The 24,338-nt window shown below is 37.3% G+C and overlaps 1 protein-coding gene across 5 annotated transcripts in view; it reads left to right on the forward strand.

Moving 5' to 3' along the window:
* The window catches only part of CEP295 (centrosomal protein 295), a gene marked incomplete at its 3' end in the record, with an annotated part of 47,159 nt that overhangs the window by 22,087 nt on the left and 734 nt on the right, over window positions 1-24,338 (forward strand). For all 5 annotated transcript variants that reach the window (XM_081063943.1, XM_081063942.1, XM_081063940.1 and 2 more), the window contains 15 exons: window positions 2,085-2,183; window positions 2,330-2,433; window positions 4,203-4,340; window positions 4,989-5,086; window positions 5,350-8,359; window positions 9,391-9,559; window positions 9,693-9,836; window positions 13,238-13,390; window positions 17,225-17,325; window positions 17,829-17,928; window positions 19,342-19,481; window positions 20,452-20,629; window positions 21,492-22,162; window positions 22,906-23,043; window positions 24,088-24,184. In XM_081063943.1, the coding sequence (XP_080920069.1) occupies window positions 2,085-2,183; window positions 2,330-2,433; window positions 4,203-4,340; window positions 4,989-5,086; window positions 5,350-8,359; window positions 9,391-9,559; window positions 9,693-9,836; window positions 13,238-13,390; window positions 17,225-17,325; window positions 17,829-17,928; window positions 19,342-19,481; window positions 20,452-20,629; window positions 21,492-22,162; window positions 22,906-23,043; window positions 24,088-24,184 (5,340 nt within the window). The remainder of the gene's footprint in view (window positions 1-2,084; window positions 2,184-2,329; window positions 2,434-4,202; window positions 4,341-4,988; window positions 5,087-5,349; window positions 8,360-9,390; window positions 9,560-9,692; window positions 9,837-13,237; window positions 13,391-17,224; window positions 17,326-17,828; window positions 17,929-19,341; window positions 19,482-20,451; window positions 20,630-21,491; window positions 22,163-22,905; window positions 23,044-24,087; window positions 24,185-24,338) is intronic.

A 24,338-nucleotide genomic window follows, 5' to 3' on the forward strand; every position in this document is an offset into this window, starting at 1 on the left:
GTATTATATTATTATATTATAAGGCGTCCAAAAGACGCATTAGAGCTGATTGTCCGGCTAGGTCTTATTTTTGGGGAAATAGGGAATCTCCCACATTTCAATAAGTGGTAGTAAAATTCTCTTGCTCAAGCCTAAAACCTTGGTATTCTGGTTCCCCTGCTGACTTAGTTTAAGCCATGTTCAATCTTTAGTGTAGATTTGCATTCCTAACTGGTCTTCCATTTTCAGGTTTTCACCTTCCTGCTGTAGTCTATTCCCAGAGTCATCCTGTTAAAATATACATCAGCTCATGTCATTTCACTCAGTAAAAGCCAAAATGCTTACAGGGGCGTCAGAGCCCTACGTGATCTCCACACAACACACGCCTCTCCCCCACCACTTGTCTCATTCTCATTCTCTCTCTGACTTCATTTTCTACCACACCTCCCTTCTCAGCAACTGTACCTTAGGCACTGGCTTCCTCGCTATTCCTCAAACACAGCAGACGTGACTCACATGGTCTTTGCAACTGCTGGACTTTTTGCCTACAGTGCACTTGGATATTCCTGTGGCTCACTCTCTTACTTCCTTCAGATATTGGCTCAGATATCGCTTTCTCAATAAGGCCTTCTCTTACCACTATATAAAATGGCAAGCTTCTACCCCTCCCCATACTCTTTCCTCCCTATTCCCTTTACCATGTTTTTTCTCCATAGCTCTTATCAACATTTGATGGACCATAAATTTATTTTCTTACTTGCTTCTTCACACCTATCCCTCTCCACCCTGAATACCCTCGAATCACAGAACATACACCCACGAGGGTGGGAACTTGTTTTGTTCATTGCGATGTCCCCAGAGCCTAGACTAATGCCTTGTGCTTAAAAGGTGCAGTTAATATTTGATGAATTGATTGAATAGCTTAAAACAAGAAAGGTAAATTTGGAAGTCAAGCATATATATATGATCATTAAAGCCATGGGCTTGGAGGAGGTCTTTTAGGGGAAAGAATTCAGTGAGAAGAAGGCCTATAAGAGCATCTGAGGGACTTGAGCATTTGTAACATGGTGAGAAAAGAGGCAAACAGCAAAGGCAGTTAAAAGGAGTAGTCAAAAAAGTAGCAATAAAAGGGGGCTCTTTCATCTTCAGGCCATAACCAGGTTATTTTGAGAAAGGCCTGTAGGAATAGGCTTTCCCTAGTCTCCTCTTGCTGCATGTACCCCTGGTCTCTACACCTGTGTACATCGATCCTCTTTCAGCTCCTCAAGTGAGCCAAGCTGTTTTTATCCTCATAGGGATCTGCTGGTCTGTGTGGAAAGGTCTCCTATCCATCCCTGCATTGTTTACCTGGCTTATTTCTTCCTTACCTTTCAGGTATCTGCTTAAGTGTCATTTTCTAAGAGAAATCTCACCTGAGCCCCTAGTCTAATTCAAATTCCCCTGTAATACTCTGTAATACTCTGTTGTACAACCCTTTGTTTCTCTTATATAGTACTTATCACAGTCTCTGATTTTATAATTTTTTCCCTAGTATAATTATATAATGTTTCTGCCCCGACTCACCCTGTAAAACCCCTTTGAGGCTTTTTCTTATTTACCACGGTGTCCTCAGCATGCAGCGCATAGGTAGGTGCTGAATGAGTGTGTGAATGAACGAATGAATGAATGAATGCTTGATGCAGAATTAGAGTTTCTGGCTATCCTGATATGATTGCTTTAACTTTCTTCTCTGCTCTGGTTTCATAAATAATCCTAATTTCTATATATGTCAAAGATACAATTAAATTTTTTTAGCTTTTTAAACTCTGGTGCCTTGCTTATTCTCTACTCTGATGCTTTTCCATTGTTTCAAACTGTTGGTGTGCCTTTTTAATGGGTTCTTGTTCATTTCTTTTCGTTCACAATTTTAATCTTCCATCTGTCTTATGTTAGCCTTGAATTTAATGTATAAAATATGTGGTTGTCTGGAAGGTGACTGGGTCTTAATTAAATAAAACATTCAGGTGGACCAAAATTCAGTTGTTACTCTGAGTGCATATTTTTGTTACTTTGTTTAGATTTAAGTTTGACAGTGATAATATGTTCATAATAATTTCCTGTTACAGTTGTTACAGTTGAAAGTGACACGCTAACAGTTGACTCTGGACCACTTACTAGTGAAGATAAACCACTTTCTTATGATACAGATTCTGAAAAGGAAAAAGGTATTTCTTTTTATGACATCCTCAAATTAAACGTTGACTCTGCAAATCTTTTTCCTAATAAAATTACATGTAATGAATGAATTAAGGTTATCCTGGTGGTGTCAGAATCTAAATTATTGAAACTAATTTTGGGGGGATTCTTTTAGAAATGAAGGAGACTCAACCTGTCACAGCTGTAGCTCAGAGTTCAGTTCTACTTCATCCTCAAGAAGAAGCAGCCAGAATTAGAATGGCAGCAAGGCAGAAACAGGTAATTTGAAATTTTTATTTTTAAAAGTTTGTTTCTTCCCCTAGGTACTATAATTTTGTTTTACCAGTGAACTTTGTCTTAATGTCTGGCTACTTTTGATACCATTTCTTCTATTTTGTTCTACACGTTGAACTGATAGAAGGCACTTCACCTTCTCTTATACTACTTATTTGACCCTTATGACATTCTGCTTTGTATTTTATGCTTTTGTATGTCTCTTATCTTCCCGTAAAGTTCATAAGTTTTTTAAAGGTGGAGACTTTTTTTTAACAAATTCAAGTCTACATAATTTCTGGTACAATACCTTATACATAGGAAGTACTCAATAAATATTTATTGAATAAATGAATCCCTGTCATAATATTGGACATTCAGCTGGGGCATTGTAATCCCAGAAGTATTTTTGAAAAATGGTATTTCAGAAGAAAATTTTTAATTCAACCTCAACTATAATTTTTGTCCCATTTACTTTAATAAAAGAACTTTTAAATACAAATTACCTTGAAAGAGGCTGATTATTACTAAGCCAGTTTATAGTTATGTTTTTTTATAAAAATATGTCTGGGGAGTGCGAATTCTATGAGCTAGTATTCTCAGATAAATGTTATCTAATCATATTCCAAAGCAGTATCCACACAGAACCAGCTGTGGTAATGGAAGTGTTCCGTATCTGTGTCGAGCGTGGTGGCCACTAGCTACATGGGCTGTTGGGTATTGGAAATATGACTAGTGCACTTGAGGAACTGCATTTTAGATTGTATTTAAGTTTAATAGTCACTAGCTAATGTGTAGCTAGTGACTTTTGTATTGATAATGCAGTTCTAGAGGTACTACAAACCTGTAAGCAGTCTAAATTCAGTGGCTATGATGAGTGAGGGAAAGTAAGATGAAGATAGGAACTCATCTACAGCCTGATTATATTAACTATTGCCTGATTAGAAATAATTAACGTGTCAGGTTTAGGCATTTTTTATTTTGAAAACAAGGTCATTCTTCATTAGCTCTAGTAAAAGCGTTCCTCTTAATGAAATTTCACATATCTTTTTCTACTTATTCAATAAATATTTATGTATCATGTATGGATCGAGAGGTGCTGGATTTAGCAGGCAACAGACAGACTTGTCCCTGTCCTCACGAAACTTAGTCAGTCTGACATATGTTCTTATTACTTGGATCTGTGTGTGTGTTGGTATAAGAGAGAAGTTTAGGTGTCATCCCCCTGCCGTTTTCTGACCATCTGTTTCTTGCCTGACAGAAAAGATACAGAATGTTGTTCATTGTATTCTTATTTGGCTTCTAGGTAACTGCGCCCCTTCATGGGTATGCCTAAGAAAGCAATGTGTTTAGGGAGGTTTTGCTATTTAATTTCTTTAGTATTTTTACTGAGGACAGTGTAAAATTAAAGATGTGCAAACAGAATCTGGCTGGGCGTGGTTTGCTGACAGTCTGGAAGCGGGTCTTCAGCGATGATCAAGGTTTCCGTATGTTCCCAGAAAACAGAAATATTATAGTTAATGTGTTTATTTTTTCTTTCCTTTTGCCTCTGTTTTAATTCTCTCACTTTTTCTCCTTTTGCCCCCTTTCCCTGCTCTCACTCTCTTCTTCCCTCTGTCAGCGGTGAAACAGAGATTAAACATCACCACTTTCTCCTCTGATAATTGGTACTCTTGGTGATAAGACCTATTTCTTTTCAATGTAATGCATACTGTGAACTTTTCTTTTGTGAGAGTTTGTTGTTAATAGGTCGATAGTTTTTTTTTGTTACTTAGATAATGGAAATAGAAGAGCAGAAGCAAAAACAGTTGGAATTGCTTGAACAAATTGCACAACAGAAGTTAAGATTGGAAACTGATTGTTTCAGGGTTCAGCTGGAAGAAGCAAAAAGAAAAACCACTCAACAGACTGGGGTAGGATGTGGGAAATCTCATCTCTACATTGATCATCGGGGAATAAAAAAAAATATGTATAATCTTAGCACCTGGAAAAGTAAAATGCCTTTCTAATTCTTATTTGGTGATTTTTTCTTTTTAACAATGTAAATATAAAAATAAGTTTATATAAACCTAATGGCTTTCATCTTTCAGCTTCTAGAGGGTGCCAGTATACCGTGTTTCCCCGAAAATAAGACCTAGCCGGACAATCTGGTCTAATGCATCTTTTGGAGCAAAAATCAATATAAGACCTGGTCTTATTTTACTATAATATAAGACCAGGTCTTATATAACATAGTATAGTATAGTAAAATATAATAATATAATACCGGGTCTTATATTAATTTTTGCTCCAAAAGACACATTAGAGCTGATTGTCCGTCCAGCTGGGTCTTATTTTCGGGGAAACAAGACTGGTTTGTATATAATGGGTATGTCTTGCTCTTGGACATGGCACTAAAAAAGAAGGTAGATTACTTTGATTTTTAATAATGGAAGTGCCAGTCTTTTTTATTAAAAAATAAAGCTATGTGGAAGTTACAATTATAGAACTTCATTCATATTAAACACTTTAGTACTTGTTTCTGGATTTGTCTTTTAATTAGTAGCTTTGTCTTTTTTTAGGTTGGCACTGCTTCAGCACCATGCACCGTAAGTACCGATGAAGATAGTCATCGGCGGATGATTCATAACTATCAGTATCACCTTTTACAGCAAAACAGGTATTAGCTTGGGTACAATTCATATGTTATAGTGTTTGGCTACATCTTCAGAATGTATTACTTTATGTATATGAAGATCTAATCAGGATTCCCTTAGAACTGGGGCATACAGGTTTCTCAAAGGGAAATGTGAATGTTGTTCCTTTTCCGCCATGTTTATGGCCAACCCCAATTGCTGTTAAATTTAATGTATAGACCCTTGAGAATACGGAGCATTTTTTTAATCACAAAAGAATATTTGTTTTTCTGTTTGTGTTTGGTAGGTTTCACAGACAGTCTGTTGAAACAGCCAGGAAACGATTACTCGAATATCAGACTGTGTTAAGAGGAAAGTACCCATCCACGTCAGCTACATCTTTACTACCCGATTCTATTATATCAGCTCCACCTGAAAGGCCCACCATTATACCTGACCATTGGGATCAAGGTCAGAGACCCAAGTTGAGTCAACCTATACAGCCCATCCAGATTCCCAAATTAGAAAAAGATTATTTTCAGCTTCCAAGACAAAATCACATTCCACGAAGACCGGTTGAAACAACAGAAACAGATGTTTTAGCCAAGCAATGTTTGGAGCCACAAGAACAGCCAAAGCAGTTTTCACAGATTGAAACACAGCAGAGAGACTGTAAATCGGTTCCTAAAGAATCTCCTATACTTTCAAGGGCTTTGTCAGATGATAGGCCACTAATATTACAGCATTCTGGTAAAATCACTGAAACATCTAGGGCAACGACTTTTCAAACTTTAGACTCCCAGCAAATGTCAGAGAACAATGAAAATACATCTAAGCTAGCTGAACCTTCTTCATTCCTACCACTGGTCGCTGAGCGTTCTTTTAGTTCTTCTCTGCCTGCCAAAGTTGAATCTGGAAAAATCCAGGAACGCTTTTCAACCATGAGCAAAAGTGCAGTTTCTGTAAGCCATTCTAAAATCAGCCAAATACAGGATAAGTCTTTGCCACCCTCAGAGAATGTCATGGCCCAGCAAGGTCATCTGAAGGCTCTCCAAGAACAGTTAGACCTACAGAAGGAAGTTCTTCAGTCAAGACAGGAAGCTCAGGAACAATTGCTTTTGTGCAAACAGAAAGAATTGGAAAGACAAACTGGCGTCTCTGTATTCCTTCCATCTGTACCTCTGGATTCTTTTGCCTCACTGCCGTCTGCCAAAGTTCGATCAGGGAGAATCTGGGAATCTTCTCCAGCCAAGAATGATGCTGCAGTTTCCTCAGGCCATCCTGGGGTCCCACAACTCCAGGATAGGCTTTCTAGTTTTTCACAGCCTGTCTTATCACAGCAAGATCATTTTAAATTTCTTCAGCAACAGTTAAGTATTCAGAGGGACAGCCTTCAGGCTAGGCGAGAAGCCCAGGAAGTATTATGTGTAAATAAACAGGGTGAACTGGATGGAGGAGTATGGCCTGAACAGACTGAGCCCCCTTCCCTCCCATCTCAGGTCACTCAGCATGCATTTACTTCACTACTTTCTTCTGCTGGTGCTCAATCTAGAAAAATCCAGGAGCAGTATTCATCAAAGAGTGAGGAGGGCCTTCTCTCAAGCCAGCCTGAAATTCCAAAATCTCAGGATGGCTCTTTGAGTTTCCTACAGCAGTTCCTACCTTTACATAATAGTTTGAAGTTGCTCCAAGAGCAGCTCACTGCACAGAAGGATGCTCTTCAGGCTAGACACGAAGCCCAGGTGGAATTGCTTTTACACAGACACAGGGATTTGGCCGTCAGTAAGTCTGGCCACATGAGTTCTTCATTCCCAGCAATGGTTGGTCAACGTTCAGTTGCTTTGCAAGCTTCTGCTAAAACTGAGTCTAGATTTCAAAACCTTTGCTTGTCTAAGAAGGAGAGTACAGTTCCCTCAAGTCACTTGATCATCCCAACATTTCAGGATGACTCTCCCAGTTTTCGACAGCATAGTCTGCCACAGCAAGAACATTTGACAACACTCCAAGAAGAGTCACACATACAGAGGGTAATACATGGAGCTAAACAAGAAACTTGGGAATTTGTACACCAACAAAGTGAATTAGAAAGAGTTTCTGAACAGACTGGCACCTCTTTATCCCTGCCCCAGGTGGCTGAATTTGAAGAATGCCAGGAAATTATGTCCATCAAGAGCGACAGTACAGTTTCCTTAAGCCATTCAAAGATCCCAAGATTTCAGGACAAAGTTCTGAGGTTTTCACAACAGGGTAATTTGGAGACACACCAAGAATGGCTAGACACAGAGAAGGAGGCCCTTCATTGTAACAGAATAACCCAGAGAAGTACATCTTCTGAACAAACTGCTTCCTCCTCGTTCATACCCCAGTTAGGACCGCTTTCATTTACTTCCTTACCTTCTCCTGAATCTGGTACAACCCAGGAACCTCTTTCAACAGAGAGTGATGGTAAAATTCCTTCAAGCCGTTTTCAGATCCCACAATTGCAGGATAGGCTTTTGAGGATATCACAACTTATCCAGCCTCAACAAGATAACTTGAAGGCACTACAAGAACGGTTAGCCACACAGAGGGAAGCCATTGTTCAGTCTAGTCAGGAAGCTCAGGAAGGATTACTTTTACATAAACAAAGTGAGTGGGAAGAAGGTATATTCCCCGAGCAGGCTAGCACCTCTTCCTTCTTACCCCTAAGCGTGCAGCATTCATTTGCTTCATTACCTTGTACCGAATCTGATAGAATCCAAGAACCTTGCCCAACTAGCAGTGATAATACAGTCCCCTCAAGTTATTCTGAGATATCGGGATTGCCTGATAGGCTTTTGGGTTTATCACAGCTTCCTCAGCAAGATCATTTAACAGCACAGTTACATTTGCAAAGGGAAGTGGTACATTCAAGTGAGAAGACCCAGGAAGAACTGCTTCTAAACAAAAAAAATAAGTTGATTGAAAGTGAATCTTCTGAGCATGCTATTCCCTTTTTGTTTCCACCCAAAGCAAGAGAGCATTTCTTCATTCCACTTTCTTTTGCTGAAGTTGGATCTAAATACGTTTGTGAACTAGATTCATTCAAGAATGAACATACAGTTCCTTCAAGCAATTCTGTGATCCCAAAAGTTCAAGATAGACTTTCGAGTTTTTCACAGCCTATCTTAGCTCAGCAAGATAACTTGGGATTTCAGAAGCAATTGGATCTACAAAAAGAAGTACTGAATTATAGCCGAAAAGCCCAGGAAGAACTACTAGTACAGAGACAAACAGCATTGCAACAGCAGGTACAGCAACACCAAGAGACTTTGAAGGATTTATTTAAAGACAGTCAGGTATGTATTAAACTTGAGTATCTAAATATTAGTAGAGTTAACCAGACTCAGACAAGCTAAATGTTTGTTTTAATCTTAGGCTTAAATAAATTCTTAGTTATTGAGAATAAGTGGTTTTACCTTAACTGCTTTAATTTCCTACCTTAAACAATGTGGAAATTAAAACAAAAAATTGAACTACCTCACGTGGTATTTATTTATGAGGTTAATAGTTATTTGAAGCCCAACTAATATCAGCCAGTAGTGTGATACAACCAAATGCAAACACTTAAAAATGTAGACTGTCATTTAAAGTTTTGTTATAAAGGGTTTTTGGCTAACCATAAGAAGATTAAATTGTAAAATAATCGGTTAGCAGCATTTCTCTTATGCAACTAGCAGACCTTGTGATTTCTATAGCACTTTGCTGACATTTGTTTATGAATCAAAAGCAGTACCATCTTTTTCCTTAAGTGACAACACTAACGCCTGTTGTATAGTTGGCATGATTTTAGGCTGATGGACAGCTGGACCTGCTGCTTGTTACTGAATTATTGAGAAGACTCTGGCACGGTCACTCAAGACATTCATATATGGGAGACAAGAGTATATTCTCTTAAATATGAATGTGTCCCTTTTACTTTAAAAGGCCATTTCCTAAATTTATTATTTAGCTTAAATAGAATTCTATAAATCCTTGTTGTTCAGGAGAAGCTTCAGTTGAGTTCATGAGAACTTGAGTTCTATGGGTTAACTAGTCATTTGAAGGAAAAGTAGTGGGAAAAGAAAGGCAGAGGGGTATACTCAAGTAAGACCTCATATGGAAAGGTGCAATGGAGGCTAAGTTTTTAGGTTGAAGCTTGTGAGTGATTGGACTCTCCAATGAAAATATATCACCCTTTCAATATTAGAAGTGTTCTCATTTTTTATCTGTGGATAAGGGTTGCGATAGTGTGATTGATGTAACTATTTGGTTGAGGTTCTAATTTAAGAGGGAGGTAAAGGCTTTACACGATCCCTCATCCTGTGTCATCCCCACCCTCTGTCTACAGTTTCAGACAAGTAAGCCCACACTTGAAAATGATTTAAAAACCCAGATGCTCGGGGATGGGCTTCCTTATCTCCAAGACCAAGCAAGAGATCATGAAAACATTAGTCCTGCAGATAGGAGCAATTCTGATGATAATCAGCTACTTTCTGAAGATAGTAGTAAGATAAATGGTAAGACAATCGGATTTTATTATAATTATTCCACTGATTATTTGCTTTCACTTCCTGCAACTTGCTAGTTGAAGAGAAGTTTGTAGTATGTTAATAGATTTTATCGTGCCTACCTTTATCCTTGACTTGATAGGTGAGAATCTGAACAAAGAACTGGGCAGAAGAGCCTCAAAGCCACCTGTAGCAAAAGTTAAATGTGGATTGGACTTGAACCAACATGAACTTAGTGCTATACAAGAGGTAGAATCACCGGCAAGTGGCAGACCTTCTGTACTAGGTAAACAGATGGTTTGATATATGGTTTCTTAATAATTTGCCAGTTTTCTACATTTTTTTTATGATGCTAATTTTTTGATATTGGTGAAGAAATTTGTCTTTGAGTACTTAGGACAAAAATGGTTTACATAAACCGTATATAAAATTGGGACTTAATTAAATGTGGCATTAGGTAACTAGTTTTTTCTTGTATATGGGAGAGACTGGTTTACGGTAGGCAAAAATTCTTTGCTATTCCACATTCTGACTTTTGCTTCCATCTGCTTCCTTTGATATCTGCCTTTTAAACCTGTCTCTTTAGGATATAACTCAGTTTTTTTCTCTTTTTCCCTTGTTGCTCTTCTACTTCAGTACCTTCGTTCTTCTTTTCCTGTATCTTTAATAGGGTAAGTATTAGGCTTAAAATCCTGGCTTTGGGGACAATTAGGTATATTTCTTCACTGTACTTTTTCCTAGATCCACTTATCTACAAAAATTCCTCCGAGATCCTTAGTAAATAGCCCTATTTGAATTTCATCATTGTTTTTAGATTTCAGACTCACCAAATAATTTTCTTAATCAAACTTATCAAAGCAAACCCTTTTTAAAGGGAAATTAGCTTTGTCAATAGAAAGGTACGTAGATGTGCAATGTTAATATTAGCTATTTTGGTCTTCGGCAGTAAAATATATCTGTTTCTGACTAAAAGAATTAAGGAAGGTAGAGGTTGAGAGTAATTCTTAAGAATCACTCTCTAATGCTTTCTTATTATGTCTTATGAAACTTATAACGTAGAGTAATGATTTTATTTATTACTAGGCTTTAGAAGCGTTTCTCCTATTTTGCGCTATTTGGTAAACCACAACCTCAGGAACTGATTGGTTCATTCCCTAATTCAGAATGAGCATTAGGAAATTCTCACCATTGATTCAAATAATTTAATGAGTTATAATTGAAGTTGTAAAATGTCATCTTGTCTAAAAAGAAAAGCTACATATATTCCCTTACCTCCTCCTCCTTATTCTTCAAGCCTTCGTTTTTTAGTGAAAAGTACCTGGATATAAGCCTTGCCACTTCCATTGTTTACCTCTCCAACACCCAATAAGTCCCCAGTTCTTCTCAGTTCTACTTGGTCAGCTCTGGAATCTGTCCACTTCTTTCTATTACCACTACCACTCATTTAATTCAGGCCATCCTTTCTTCCATGACTGACTGCTACATCTCCCAGTGTCTCCCTGGTTCCAGTCTAGCTTTACTCTAGTTCATTTTCCCATGGTATATTTAGAGTAATCTCCCTTTATTTTTCCTTATTTAAAAGTCTTCAGTGGTTTCCCTTTGATTCAAGGAATAAGCCCAAATTAAGGCTAAGTCCCCTTCACCTACTGGGCCTTTTATGATGTTGCGCCTCCCTTTAGAGTTGGCCTAAGTGCCACTTGTCTGGCAAACTTTTCCTGAATTGTCAAATATCTCTCTACTGTGCTCTTTGGGAGCTTTCATTATAGCCTTTATCATACCATTTGGGGTAATATTTTTCATTAAAATATTATAGGCAAATAGTTTAAGAAAACAAATGGTGCTAGAAGGTTATAACATGAAGCAGCATTTCTTCCTGCCCTCCCCTCCTCCTAACCTCTTATTCCTACTCACAGAGGCAGTCACTTTTCAAGTCTTGAAGTGTTTCTTCTTTACCTCTATAGTTGGCAATGGATTTTAGCAAAAATTAAGCTAAATTATCATTATACTGATGTGTAAATATTTTTCACTGCTGAGACAATTAGTATGCTATAATTATATTTTCTGTTTGTAAAACATTTTTTTCTATAGTAAATTGTCTCCTTTTTCATTTGCTTAAAGCTTCTTTTGAATGGCTGTCTTCCCACACTAACGCTTCTATTAAGTATCTCTAATATAATTTGAGATCACATCATTTTCTGTTTGTGGAAAACCTTTTAGTTGAACGTTGGATGACCTATCTCATGCATTTTTAACAAGAGTGTTGCCCCTAAAGGAGATGAAAATTGGTTCTTGATGAGGTGAAAAAGTCTTAACTCTTTTTATGTACCAAAGCACAGATGTACAAAGAAAGACACACAGTATATCGATGGTTATTAAAATTTCATGGAGTTAGGAGGCAATTTAAAAAACTAAACTAAACTAAACTAAAAAGGCTCCTTAGGGGGGTGATGATAAAAGTAATGTTGATCTATATTGATCTTCCAATTTTCTTTTCTACAGTTCATTTCTTTTTCTCTTGGTTTTACTTTCTGAGAGAATTTCCTCGACTTTTTCTTCTAACTTATGAACTTTTTTTATAATCAAATTGTAGTTTTTAAAAACTTGCTCTTCTTCCTGATTTTTTTTTCTTTTTCATAGCATCCTGCCATTTTCACGGATGCCAAATATTACCTGCCTTGAATGTTTCTAGTTTTCATTTATTTAGGTTCCTATATTTTCTGTTTGTCTGAGTTCTCTTGTTCCTTTTTTTGGTGTTCCTGTGATATTTTAGAGACTTTCTCTAATAGCTTGCATGTTGGAGTGGGATGCTAAGACTAATTGGGAATTCTGTAGGTGGGCGCCTGATACACTGCAGGACTTCATTGGAAAAGGTGGCTTTTCATGGGGAGCCTCTACTTAGTATCTGCAGTTCTTTTCTCTAAGGCAGTTTACAGTTCAGTTTCTTACACAAAGCTCTTGCAAGTTTGAGACAATCCTGGCTGCTGCTGTTCCGTAGCCAGACACCAGACCTGAGCGATCTGGGTTGAGGGTGCAGACTTGAGTACCCTGGGCCTTTTTTAATGGCATTCTGTCTCTTCCTTCAACCCGTGAACCTTGCAGTGCCTGATCCCTCTGAATTCAGAGTGTATCGGATTCATTTTCTCCAGAGAATAAATCTTTAGTCTACTCCAGGGATGTCTCTGGATGGCAGGCGTTTGTCCCAAGTAATCAACATGTAACATTCACCACCCTGGTCAAGAAGTGGAATGTGAGAGAACTCCATAAACCCTGGGAGGGTAACTGTACCCTCCCAGTTACCATCTGCTCCTCCCCAGGGTGAATCCCTGTCTTGATTTCTTATACCACAGATTGGCTCTGGGTATTTTTGAACTTTATATTATGAATGCATATTATGTCTTCTAATAGTATTAATGATTAGTAAATTCTCTAGGCATTTTTCCTGTGGTTAGTCAATTCTGCAGCATTATCTGGTTTAAGAAATAGGTGTTTCATTAAAATCTTAGTAAAATAATTTAAAGGCCTTGTGAAAGATAGTTATTTTCTTGCTACATAGGTTAAGTCTTTAAGAGTTTAGAATTTTGCTCCATAATCTAAATTGCCGTTTTAGTTTTGTCTAGCACTAGAAATGAATCTTGCATGTGCCTGATCTAAGTGGAAATCTAATCAGTCAGTTTTTTTCCCTATCAGGTAAACCAGATTTTTATCAAGACAGAGACCCCCTGAGGGTCTCTGTAAGTCGAGAACAAAGTTTCCTTGGGACCCCACTGGGCCATGATCCATTTGGTCGTCCCTTCCCAATTGTCCAGGAGAACGTCTGTGGTGGTGACTCCCTTGAAGCAGGTGAGAGATAAAGGCATTGAAAGTGGAATTGCTGTGAGCAAGGAAGGGTATGTGGACAAAGGATACTTACTGGATTATTTGTGATAAAAAAATGCTAAATACCTTCCGTGACTGTTGGGAATAGAGTCATGGTGCACGCGTCCTGTGCAGTTCTGTGTAGTGTTAAATGAGAGTGGGGGGGATCTGTTCATGCTTTAAAAATTGTCTGGATGATAATCAACCAAAGCGCTGGGACAGGTTTACCTTTGTTGGAGACTGGGTTTCACTTTCTATTTTGTATGTTCACGTATTATGGATTTTTTTTTTACAAGAAGCATGTATTATTTCTGTACAGAAAAAGTTGAATGAGGGAAGTGAAATTTATTTAAAGGATAATTAACTTTGCTTTTCAATTGTTTCACTAAATAATGCTAGTAGGAACTGTGTGAAGGTAGGTTTTTACAGTTGACAATCTCTATACATTTTGTGTTTAAGCCTATTCATAGCAATTCACATATAATTAAATACTATTACATGTTGTAAATATTATTTTTAAAAAATTCTGTCTGTGGCTTTCTAAATGAGCTATTTTATGTTTAAATATTTGGAAAATAAAGTTATAAGGAAAAAACTTTAAATCTCTTAATTCTGCCACCCAAAGCCCACCAATGTTAATTTTCTCACTTTTGAATTTATGCATGTATATAACAAGCTGTTTTACAAGTATAATATGCTTACGCTACAAAAGATACTTCTGTTTTATAAGTTCTAAAGACCTTTTAAAATGAGAGATGAGAGACACCTGTTCTCTTTTTTGAGAGTTTATAGAAAAATTGACTTTGGCATCCTTTTTTTTTTAATTGGAGATTGAAATAATTGCAAAGGCTATAATTCCAATGAATTATAATTTTTGATATTTTAAAGTGAAACAGTTACATCATTCTTTTAGATTTAGCCAATTGGATACTTGTATTTTCTTTTTCTTCTACCATTGATATTCTCTAGCCAAAGACTACCAGGAACACCCCTGTAGTTGAACAAAGTTAGGTGTTTGACTTGTTGCAGTGAGGTAGAATGCCACCACAGGGAACCGTGAGGTGTCTCAGTAAGAGGGTCTTAGAAAGGATCTACCTGTAAGGTTTTCCTTGTATTAGGTGATTTGGGGGAGGATTCAAGTGAATGGGGCTTTGCTCATTAGTATTGGATGTTATCAGGGAGCAGGGTAATTCTATTTGAGGTACCTAAAAAATTCTTATTTGGGAGGTAGGAATAAGGGAGTGAGGCTTATTAAAGCTGTGATTAAAACTGTAACTAAGCAGTCACTCACATTAGCCAGGATAAGGAGATGCTCGGTCATTTCTGTGGTCTGGATTAATATTCATGATTTTGTCTATATTCAGGAGTACGGGTGGTCTGATTTTTGTCTTGATCCACAGAGTGGACTTTTGTGATATTACTGTTCTGTGAAATTGTTAATGTTGAACAGGAGAACACCAAGGCCACGCTGATAGTGCCAGATCAGCTCCTGCCTCTCAGGGGCTGCTGTTCTCCTTATAATCAGCCTCAAATTTGTATTTTTATCTTAGAACGGAGGGTCTTAGTTTTGTTACTTCTCCATTTCCCTCCCCACCACTTTATTCAGGTCCTCATCACCTCAGCTTTATTTCTTAAAAGCTTTTAGTGGTACCCCTTGTGTAGGAAAGCAGGAAATGTTGCCTTCCCGCATAGCATGGGATTACTCTGTGTAAGGCATTACTTTCCTGATGTTACTTCTCCTTTTGAGGAACCGCCTAATGGGTCCCTACTATTAGTGAACCGTGTTCCAAACCAGTGACAGTAATTTCTCTTCCAACTACTTTCAGGGACGTATTCCTTGAATTCTTCAATGTCGTAAATAACTCTGACTTTACTCTTTTCTCCAATTGTTATTTTTCACTTTTTACCACTACTGAAATGCTACCCTGTTTACTCATCTCTCCTCTGGGGGAAATCTAGCCATGTTATAGAGGATAGTATATAATTGTGAGTACAAATTTAAAAACCTCAGATAAACTTCTAATGTCCCAACTAGCTCTTGAAATGAGATGCTTAAAAAAAAAACTCCCTAAAAAATTTCACCATCTCTTATTTTCTTTACTTAAAATTTTAGTGTGTATAGAAGCAAGTAACAGTTTAATGGTTAAATGAATTATGTCACAATGATATATTTTTAAATGAACTAGACTAGGAGACAGTAAAAAATTGTATTAAAAAATAAATTGTATTTTACTATAATATTTGGTATTAGATTTTTCTTATTTCGTTATGCATAATATAGACATTATTTTATAAATATATATATTATATATATTATGTATATAATATGTATATATATTTTTATATATATTATATATACATATACAGAGCATGCCGAAAACCTGTATACACATTTTAAGAAAGGAAAACTATTAAAATTGTAATACTCAATATATACCAATAACAAAAGATGAATACAAGTCACATTTGACTTCTGCAATTACAAGAGGTGCTCAGAGTGGTTACTATCAGCATCCAGACACTTCTGATTATGGCGAACTACTGCTTGAGCAATGTTGACCAAAGTGTCCACTTGTGTACAATTTTTTGGCACTCCTGGTATATAAACACACATATACAGATATGTGTGTGGGTGTGGGTGTGTCTATGTCTGTGTTCTGGGTTATCTTTTAGAAAACATTTCCTACACACTAAAGAAACATACTTTTAATGCACATGATCTCTTTTAATAATATTATGGTGATAATGAGAAAGAAATTTCTAGTTTGTACTTGGTGGAGCAGTTTTAATTTTAATCTATTTTATTTTCTTTATAAATTTTTATTGGGGAACAGTGTGTTTCTCCAGGGCCCATCAGCTCCAAGTCATTGTCCTTCAATCTAGTTGTGGAGGGTACAGCTCAGCTCCAAGTTCAGTTACCGTTTTCCATCTTAGTTACGGGGGTGCAGCCCACCATCCCATGCAGGCATTGACCCAGCAACCTTGTTGTTGAGAGCTCGCGCTCTAACAAACTGATCCATCCGGCTGCCCCTCTGGAAGCTCAGTGGCAGCTCATTGTCTTCAATCTAGTTTTGGAGGGCACAGCTCACTGGCCCATGTGGGAATCGAACTGGCAACCCTGTTGTTCAGAGCTCGCACTCTAACCAACTGAGCCATCTGGCCGCCCAATTTTAGTCTATTTTAAAACCACAACCATATGCCTTGGCTGGCTTTTTCAAAACATTGACTGTTGGGAATAAGAGAAAAATTAACTCAGAATACTTGAATTATTAATAGTGAGACAAAACGTATAATTTTACATGTATTTCAAAGATAATTAGAAATGATAATTCATAATAAAAGCAATGCATGCTCATTGTGACTTTTTTTTTTAAAGCACTAAAATTTACAAAGACATAAACGTCCTCCTTGCCCTACCATTCATAAGCAGCCACTGGTTGTATTATGATGTTTTTCTTTCTGTCTTTGTTATATGCATTTTTCAACTTTGAGATACTGTATTTATGATCGAATATTTTTGCTTCTGCACTTAAAATGACAAAAATATTTCCCATCACATTGGCTCTTTTCAAAAGGGTTTTATTCATAGAATAACAATGATAACTGCAGTTTTCCAGGAAAAAGGTATATTGTGCTGACTAGTAAATATTTGAATAATAAAGTGAATGATATTTTCTGTTTGTTTTTTTCTTTTTGGTCTAAGATAAGGCAACTATACAAGCAAAATATGAAAGAAAATTGTAGGAAAACAGGAAATGATGTCCTCTGGTGACAAGAATTAAATATGTCATAATCCACACCTTTTTTCCCCCGTTTCAGTCAACGTCAAGGAAGCTCTGGTTGAGAATCATGCAGTATTAAGTTATGCTGTGGAGGAAGAACATACATATTCGAGTCCAGCTGTGAAGCCAGATACTAAGGTTAGTCATGTCTTAACGTGCACTACATTGTTAGAGCTATTTGGCTTTGTATTTTTTGTTCACAGACGCTGTGAAATATTAAAGTGTGTGTTCTCTGAGATCTGCTGTTACTTAAGTGGATCAATGATGAAAATAGCCAAATCTGAGCATCAGAAGACCTTCCAGTCTACCTGATGCATGATCTCTATAGTTGAGAAGCAAAAGTATAAACAATAAGGGTGTGTGTGCGTGTGCGCGTGTGTGTGTGCGTGTGTATTTAGGTGGTGGCTGATAACTGAGGACTTGCTGATGGATGAATGAGAATCGGGGGTGGGAGATATGTGTGTATGAAAGTCTAATCAGTTCTGAGCAATGATGAAAAGGTTTTACTGCTGACCTTTATGACTATGAAGGTTTCTACACTTGATCTGAGCTCAGAATTTATAACTGCTGATATTGGTGATTTGGGTTTTTTGTAGGTATTATTTCGTACATTGTGGTCAAATGTTCCCCTTAATTTTTAGGCTGAAATACAAGAGATTTATCATGAGCCATTATCTTCAATAACTATTTCTACTGGGAGCTTAAGTTACGAAAACACAGATTTGAGCTTTACAGATCCAGGTAATAATGTCAAAATATTTGCAAATAAATTGAAAGACCAGCACCAGTTCAGTTACAATACAATGGTGAGAGCAAACACTGCTTTTGACATTGTGCTGAGAGGGCGTTTTTTCTTTAAATCTCAAAAGTTTTATGCCTGATAGAATATTGGACACTATGATATTTTAAACATGGTGGCAGTCACTGCAGACCCTTGAGGCTGCTGTGTGGATCCTCAATGATACTTTGAGAAACATCCACTAATGCACACTTCCCCTTTCAGTGGGAAGCTATCTGAACAAATTTCTTGGTTTCACTGATCCCTTATCAATAGATATGCCTGTCTACCAAAATTCTGAGGAAGTACCCAGCATTAAAATGTTCACTCAACTCAATTTTCAGTCATTTTCAGAGCAGGTGGACCATAGGGAACAAGAATCTACCGCCGGCAAAGAAGAGGGAACAATTATTTTAAGTTCTATAGTTCTTCCATCACAAGTTATTTATCAAAGGCAGGACTCTTGGGATGTTCATAAACCTGTTGCCAACAGTGGAAAAGTTTACGTCTGGTCAAGCGTATATTCAGCACATGACAGACAAGTACATAAATGAAGCAAATTTGATGACTGAAAAAACAGACTAGTGGGGTAAAATTATTTTGAACAAATACATAAATATGAACTGTTTTTAACTTTTAATTTTTCATCCTTTTTAGTTTTAAGTAGTGATTGAGCTCCATGTTTTTATGGCCTGCTATAGAAGTCATGCCATGGAAAACATTGAGCGCATTTAGTGAGAGGGGATTTGGAACCAATTAGACTCACAGAAGAACACATCGAAGAGGTTAGCAGATCTTCCTTTCCTGTTGAAAAGTTGGCTACAACAGCTTGAGGCAGTCGTATACCCAACATTGAGAACAAGAGCTCAGAAATCACAGACTTGTGTTTGTCTCCTACTTTGACCATTTTACTAGCTGTGAGACTATGGGCAAGTTTCTTTTTCATCTTCTAAAAGAGGGATCTTGATTAAATGAGATAATACACATGAAGTACAATGTCTGGCCGATAGTAACGCTCAGTACAGTGAGCTTTTTTTTTCTTCTTTTTTTAAACTGTTGACCTGAAGAGAGCTAAGTGAGAATAACAAAGCTTATAGCAAAGCAGCGATCATAATGGCCTCTTACTTTTAAGTAACCTCATAAGACTTTGGGCCTGGTAGAAATGGAGATACGTTTTTTGAAGTTTTGGTCATTGAGAGTATCCCCATTTTTTGTACACGATAGGACTTAATTTGAAAACATCTCATAATAAAAAAGGTGGAATTTTATTGAATTAGAGTTACCTAAAAGTAAGCTTTTAGGAATATTTCTTAGTACTATTTTTCTAGGCTTTATTTGAATAATAAATTTATCCTTTTTTCTCAAAATTCCAACAGTTGACATTGACTTTCCAGAATTGGAACACAGTTTTCCAAACTTTCATCATCAGCTGTTTAAACCCTTAGAACCACAGCCAGATTTTGATTTCTCATCATTTTCCTCTGGGATTTCTCAAGAGAGCAGAGACTTTTACCAGGTATATTAAAGTAGATGCTTCATTGCAATGGATTTCCAAGAAGTCTGTCAAATTGCATTCTGTTAGAACACAACGATTGTTAACCTTGGCTGCCGATTAGAATTGTGTGGAAAGCTTTTAAAAATCTGTGCCCAGACTGCACCTCAGACCAATTAAATCAGAATCTCTAGGAGTACTCAGATTATCAGGATTTATTTTTATAGTTCCCCAAGTGATTCTAATGTGGAACCAAGATTGAAAACAGCTGCATTAGAATTTGTCCTATCAGCCTTATGTCCGCTAATGAGTGTGACCCATAAAAGTCTTGAGAATATTTTTGTTTGCTTTTATATTTTTGTCTGTTTTATTTTAATGGAATTCAGCCTTAAACTGTTCAGATAAATGTAACTTTGCAAAATTTAAAAAGTCTCTTCATATCTAGTAAAGGCGCTAAGATTCCAGCCTGGGTCTTTCTACTCCACATCCCAACATCCCTGGCTTCTGTACATACTAGTTCCCGCTTATCACAAAATCTAATCATGTCATAAACTCAGTCTGGTTAATTCAGTTTGTTTTCTGAATCATCTTTTTATAAAATCTCATATTGACTGAAATGAAAAATTGGGTTTGAATAAGCAAGCTACAGTAGTACCTCAGTTTTCGAATGTCTCCGTTGATGAACATTTCAGTTTATGAATGCCATAAACCCGGAAGTAAATGCTTTGGTTTTCAAACACGCTTCGAAAGTCAAATATGTCAACGTGGCTTCCGCTGAGTGCAAGATCCTGAGGCCTAGCTTCGGCTTTTTTCAAACGTTTCAGAACTTGAATGGTCTTCCAGAACGGATTATGTTTGAAAACGAGGTACCACTGTATTAGTGTGTAATAGAGTGGCAATTAAGGAAGAGTGGTATCAAAGGAACATAATGCTTATTGACTCAACTTGTAATGCATAATCAGTATTTCAGCATTTCCCTGTTGTTTTCCATCAGAGCTCAGACTCTTCATGTGAAAGCCACCACGTAACTGTACCATACAAAAGTACAGCTGGTTTTACAGCACTGAGGAGCAGCAGCCTGCGTTCTCCTCTCAACACAAGCCTCAATCAGCAACCTGATCCTAATGTGGCTCAAACTGCAGCTCCGAGTTTTGCCACAGGAAGTAGTGAGGGTATGTATGAGGAAGGTAGAAAAAGTGAAACCGAATGCCTTTTCTCTTGGTTGTTTACATCCATTTTTCTTGGAAATTGCACCTAGCAGCAGTGATCTCCGTTTGGCTACAACACAACAGCTGCTGCTCCCTTTAGATAAGATCCAGCCTCTGGTTCTGCACAGCCCCATTACCCTCCAGTTGTATTCTCTCTTAGCTCTGTGAGCATTTGGGTTTGTAATCCCTGCAGAAGATATTTTCAGTTATCCCATTATTTCACCCATCCCCAAGTCCTCCATTCCTGTCCCCACCCCGTCCCAGTGTTACAAGTTCTATGTATTTGTTTAAATAACAGAGGTAATATATGCTGTTTGCATTTTCACAGTAGTGAACTTAGTAAAATAAAAACCAAAAGTGCTGCCTTTTGCTCAACTTCCTACCTCAACCCTTAACAGTTAACAATTTAAGCACCCTTCTAAATCTTTTTGTAAAAATTATATATATGCATATATATATATATGTATACACATATACACCCACCCACATACATGCATGAGATACACATGCACGTTTTAACCTAAATCCTTCTGTTATCACAACAAAATCAGTATTTTTCGCTTATGGTGGAAAATGTCCTCATTGTGTCTAACAGCCGTAGTTTCTAAAATTACTGTCAGGTGGAAATACATGGTGTGAGTAGTGGTAGTTATTTGAAAGTTACTGTGACCATCCCTTAACTTTCTATTCATGTTTACATATATCAGCTTTCCTAAAATTGTAGGAAGTAACCTTTGCAATTTGCTCACTGTTAGGGACTATATCTGTATCCAAGTTTGGTGACATATGATGATGATTAACTGATTTCTTAACCTTCTTAATGCAGGATCTGAACAATCTTTTCAACAACTTCTGCCAGAATTTTCTTCTCAGGAGGGGAGCCAGCATGCTGATCTACCAAGTATTTTTAGCATTGAAGCAAGAGATTTTTCCCAAGGCATAGAAAATCAGAACTACTCCTCTGAACAGAACTACTCTGAACAGACTGAAATATTACAAAACAAGAAAAAAAGTGTTCATTTCCAGCTCTCTGTAGGAAATTTGCAAAGTTCACTCTTCAGTTCATCTCATGAGGCTAATGTATTTCATCAGTTAAAACTACAGCATAGCACTCCATGTGGTTCTACCTCTAGTGAATGCTCGGTGAAAGACCAACCAGAAGGCAGAAAAGAAAGACTGGCCTTTGAAGAAATATCAGAAAGGGAGGCTGATATAGTGTTACAAAGTCAAGGACTCCTTGAAGATGATAAAAATGAAATCTGTGGTGTTTTAAATGTAAATGCACACAAGGAGGAAACTAACTCACAATTACATGTAGGAACAGAGATGGGAACTTCAACTCAGACACTATATTCATTAACTCGCCAGAATGAAAAATATGAGAACTCAACTAAAACAGAAACTCCAAAAATCATACAAAATCTACCTCGGCTATCACAGTCAGAGCTGTTTTCAAGTTCTGGATCATTTTCACTACAGAGCTCTATTCCAGTCTGGGTAAGTGAATCTATGTTTGTATAAATAGCATTTAAATTCATTTTCCGGAAATACTTTTAAAACAACTCAAGAGAAACAAGGCTTCTTGATAGTTAATATACCTGAGATAGTCAATCTCGTAATCATTGGAAATCTCTTGATATCTTGAGTTTTACAGAAGATATTTCCTCCCAATTCACATATCCCTGCTCCAGATTCCCTGAGGAATGGTGGCCGGCCTACGCTTCAGCTTTTTGTGTTGAACTTCATTGTACTACATTGAACTAATCTGCTTGGTTTCAACTCCAGTCACCTGAATGTTGTATTGTCCTTCCACAAATAAGCATGTTATAATAGATTGAAAATAAAGGCTGTATCTGGACTACAGATGTGAATTGGCTGCTTTTACATGTTTTTGCAAATTCTTATTCAGTGTTTAATAAAAGATGGTATTTCCCTTAAAAAGTTATTCTGGCAGCAGTGGCCTCCATTTGGCTGCAACCCAACAGCAACTGCTCCCTTTAGATAGGGTCTACCCTACACCCCAATTATTAATCTGAACTTACATCTCTAATGCTGTGAGCATTTGCATTTGTAATCCATGCAGGAGATATTTTCAATTATTTCACCCGTCCCCAAGCCCTCCCTATTTTTGAAAGTGGGGGTGCACTACCTTGGTCTGTTATTCTTCCTCCATAATATACACTATTTTCACATTTTGAGTGTTTAAGGCTATTGGTTTCCTTTTTAATTTTATTGCACAGGAGACAGAGTCTGGACGTGGTATAATGGAAGAACCAGAACTCACATTAGTAAGCACCAGTGATATCAGTATGGCTGAAATGGATTTTGCAAACTTAACCCTTGAAGAAAAGGAAGAGAATCAGGCAAAAGGTTTTCAGGTAAATTTCATAGCTTAACATTAATACACCTCACTGATAAGCCACCTGTAGCTGAGAGAATTGGGGAATAGAAAAGGAGTTTTCTTTCCACATGGCATTTTTCTCCCATTATAGTTATTTGCAAACTAATTTCCTTCCCCATTAGTTTGCCAGCTGACAGTAAGACTCTCAAAACCCCCAGTAACATGGTCTCAAATACATGTATTTATGGTACTGTAGATGTCAGACTTGGGTTGGAACTGATGCTTTCCATTCCCCAAAGATCTTTGTTTCAAAGCTGTGAGGCAGCAGAGGCAGAAGATAGGTAAGGAAATCCAGACTGAGGTTTTATTGCTCTGGAAGTTTCACTTTTCAGTCCTAAAGTGAAAAAATGTATTTCAAGTTGTGCTGACTGCCTGTTTCCTGTACTTTTTTCCACTACAATGAAACCATTTGATATTTGCCTGGCTCTTTTCAATTCTTCTAAAGTAGTAATTGAAGAGAACTCTGCAGTGAATGTCATTCTAACTTAGTAAGGACTCCAAGATGTCTTTAATTTTTGTAGCCTGATGCCAAATTATAGAATTCACCTCCAGTAATTGTTTTTGTGATTACTGATAAGGGTAGTTTAAAGGCAGTGGACAAGTAGTGAAGATACAGTAGGGATGGTGGAAGGTTAGGTAATTAAAAAACTTGACAAGATGAGGAAAAGCTATTGGCTAGAGTAGGATGGAAAAATAGACTAATTGTTCTCTAGTACTCATGGTCAAAGCATTTTAATAGGAGTAAAACCATTACTTTCCCTTCTTAGAAATTCAGTCTTAAAGCTATTGAGACAAATATTGAGAGGGCAGCACAAAGCAGTGAACTAATGAGTATGGGAGCCAAGTCAATGTTGCAGCTGAGAATTGAGCAGTCATTCAACCCACCCGCAACCCCCTCCTCTAAGAACACACCTTTTTGTCCAACAAAGAGAACCAGGGTTTAGAGAACCTGGTAACGATTTTAGCCTTTGCTGTACAAGGTAAAAAGTGGTAAATTCATCTATGACTTTCTTGCAATTAGGTGAGTGAATTTATGCCTCTTGTACCAGAAACAGAAACCTCAGATTATCCAGCTGTATCAGAGCATTCTGTGGAGAAGCCAACTACATTATCTACAGGTATGCTCTTCAGTGAACCCAGGGGCCACTACAAATTCCCTACTCAAGTCATTCTCCAGTCACAGCTTCTACATTTGAGAAGGAACCCCACAATCTTGCATAGTGCTGGCCTAAAAAGTTCAACGAAGTGAAAATAGCTTCATTTTTGTTTTAA

Source organism: Rhinolophus hipposideros (genome assembly GCF_964194185.1).
Source record: "Rhinolophus hipposideros genome assembly, chromosome: 10".
NCBI classification, from domain to species: domain Eukaryota; kingdom Metazoa; phylum Chordata; class Mammalia; order Chiroptera; family Rhinolophidae; genus Rhinolophus; species Rhinolophus hipposideros.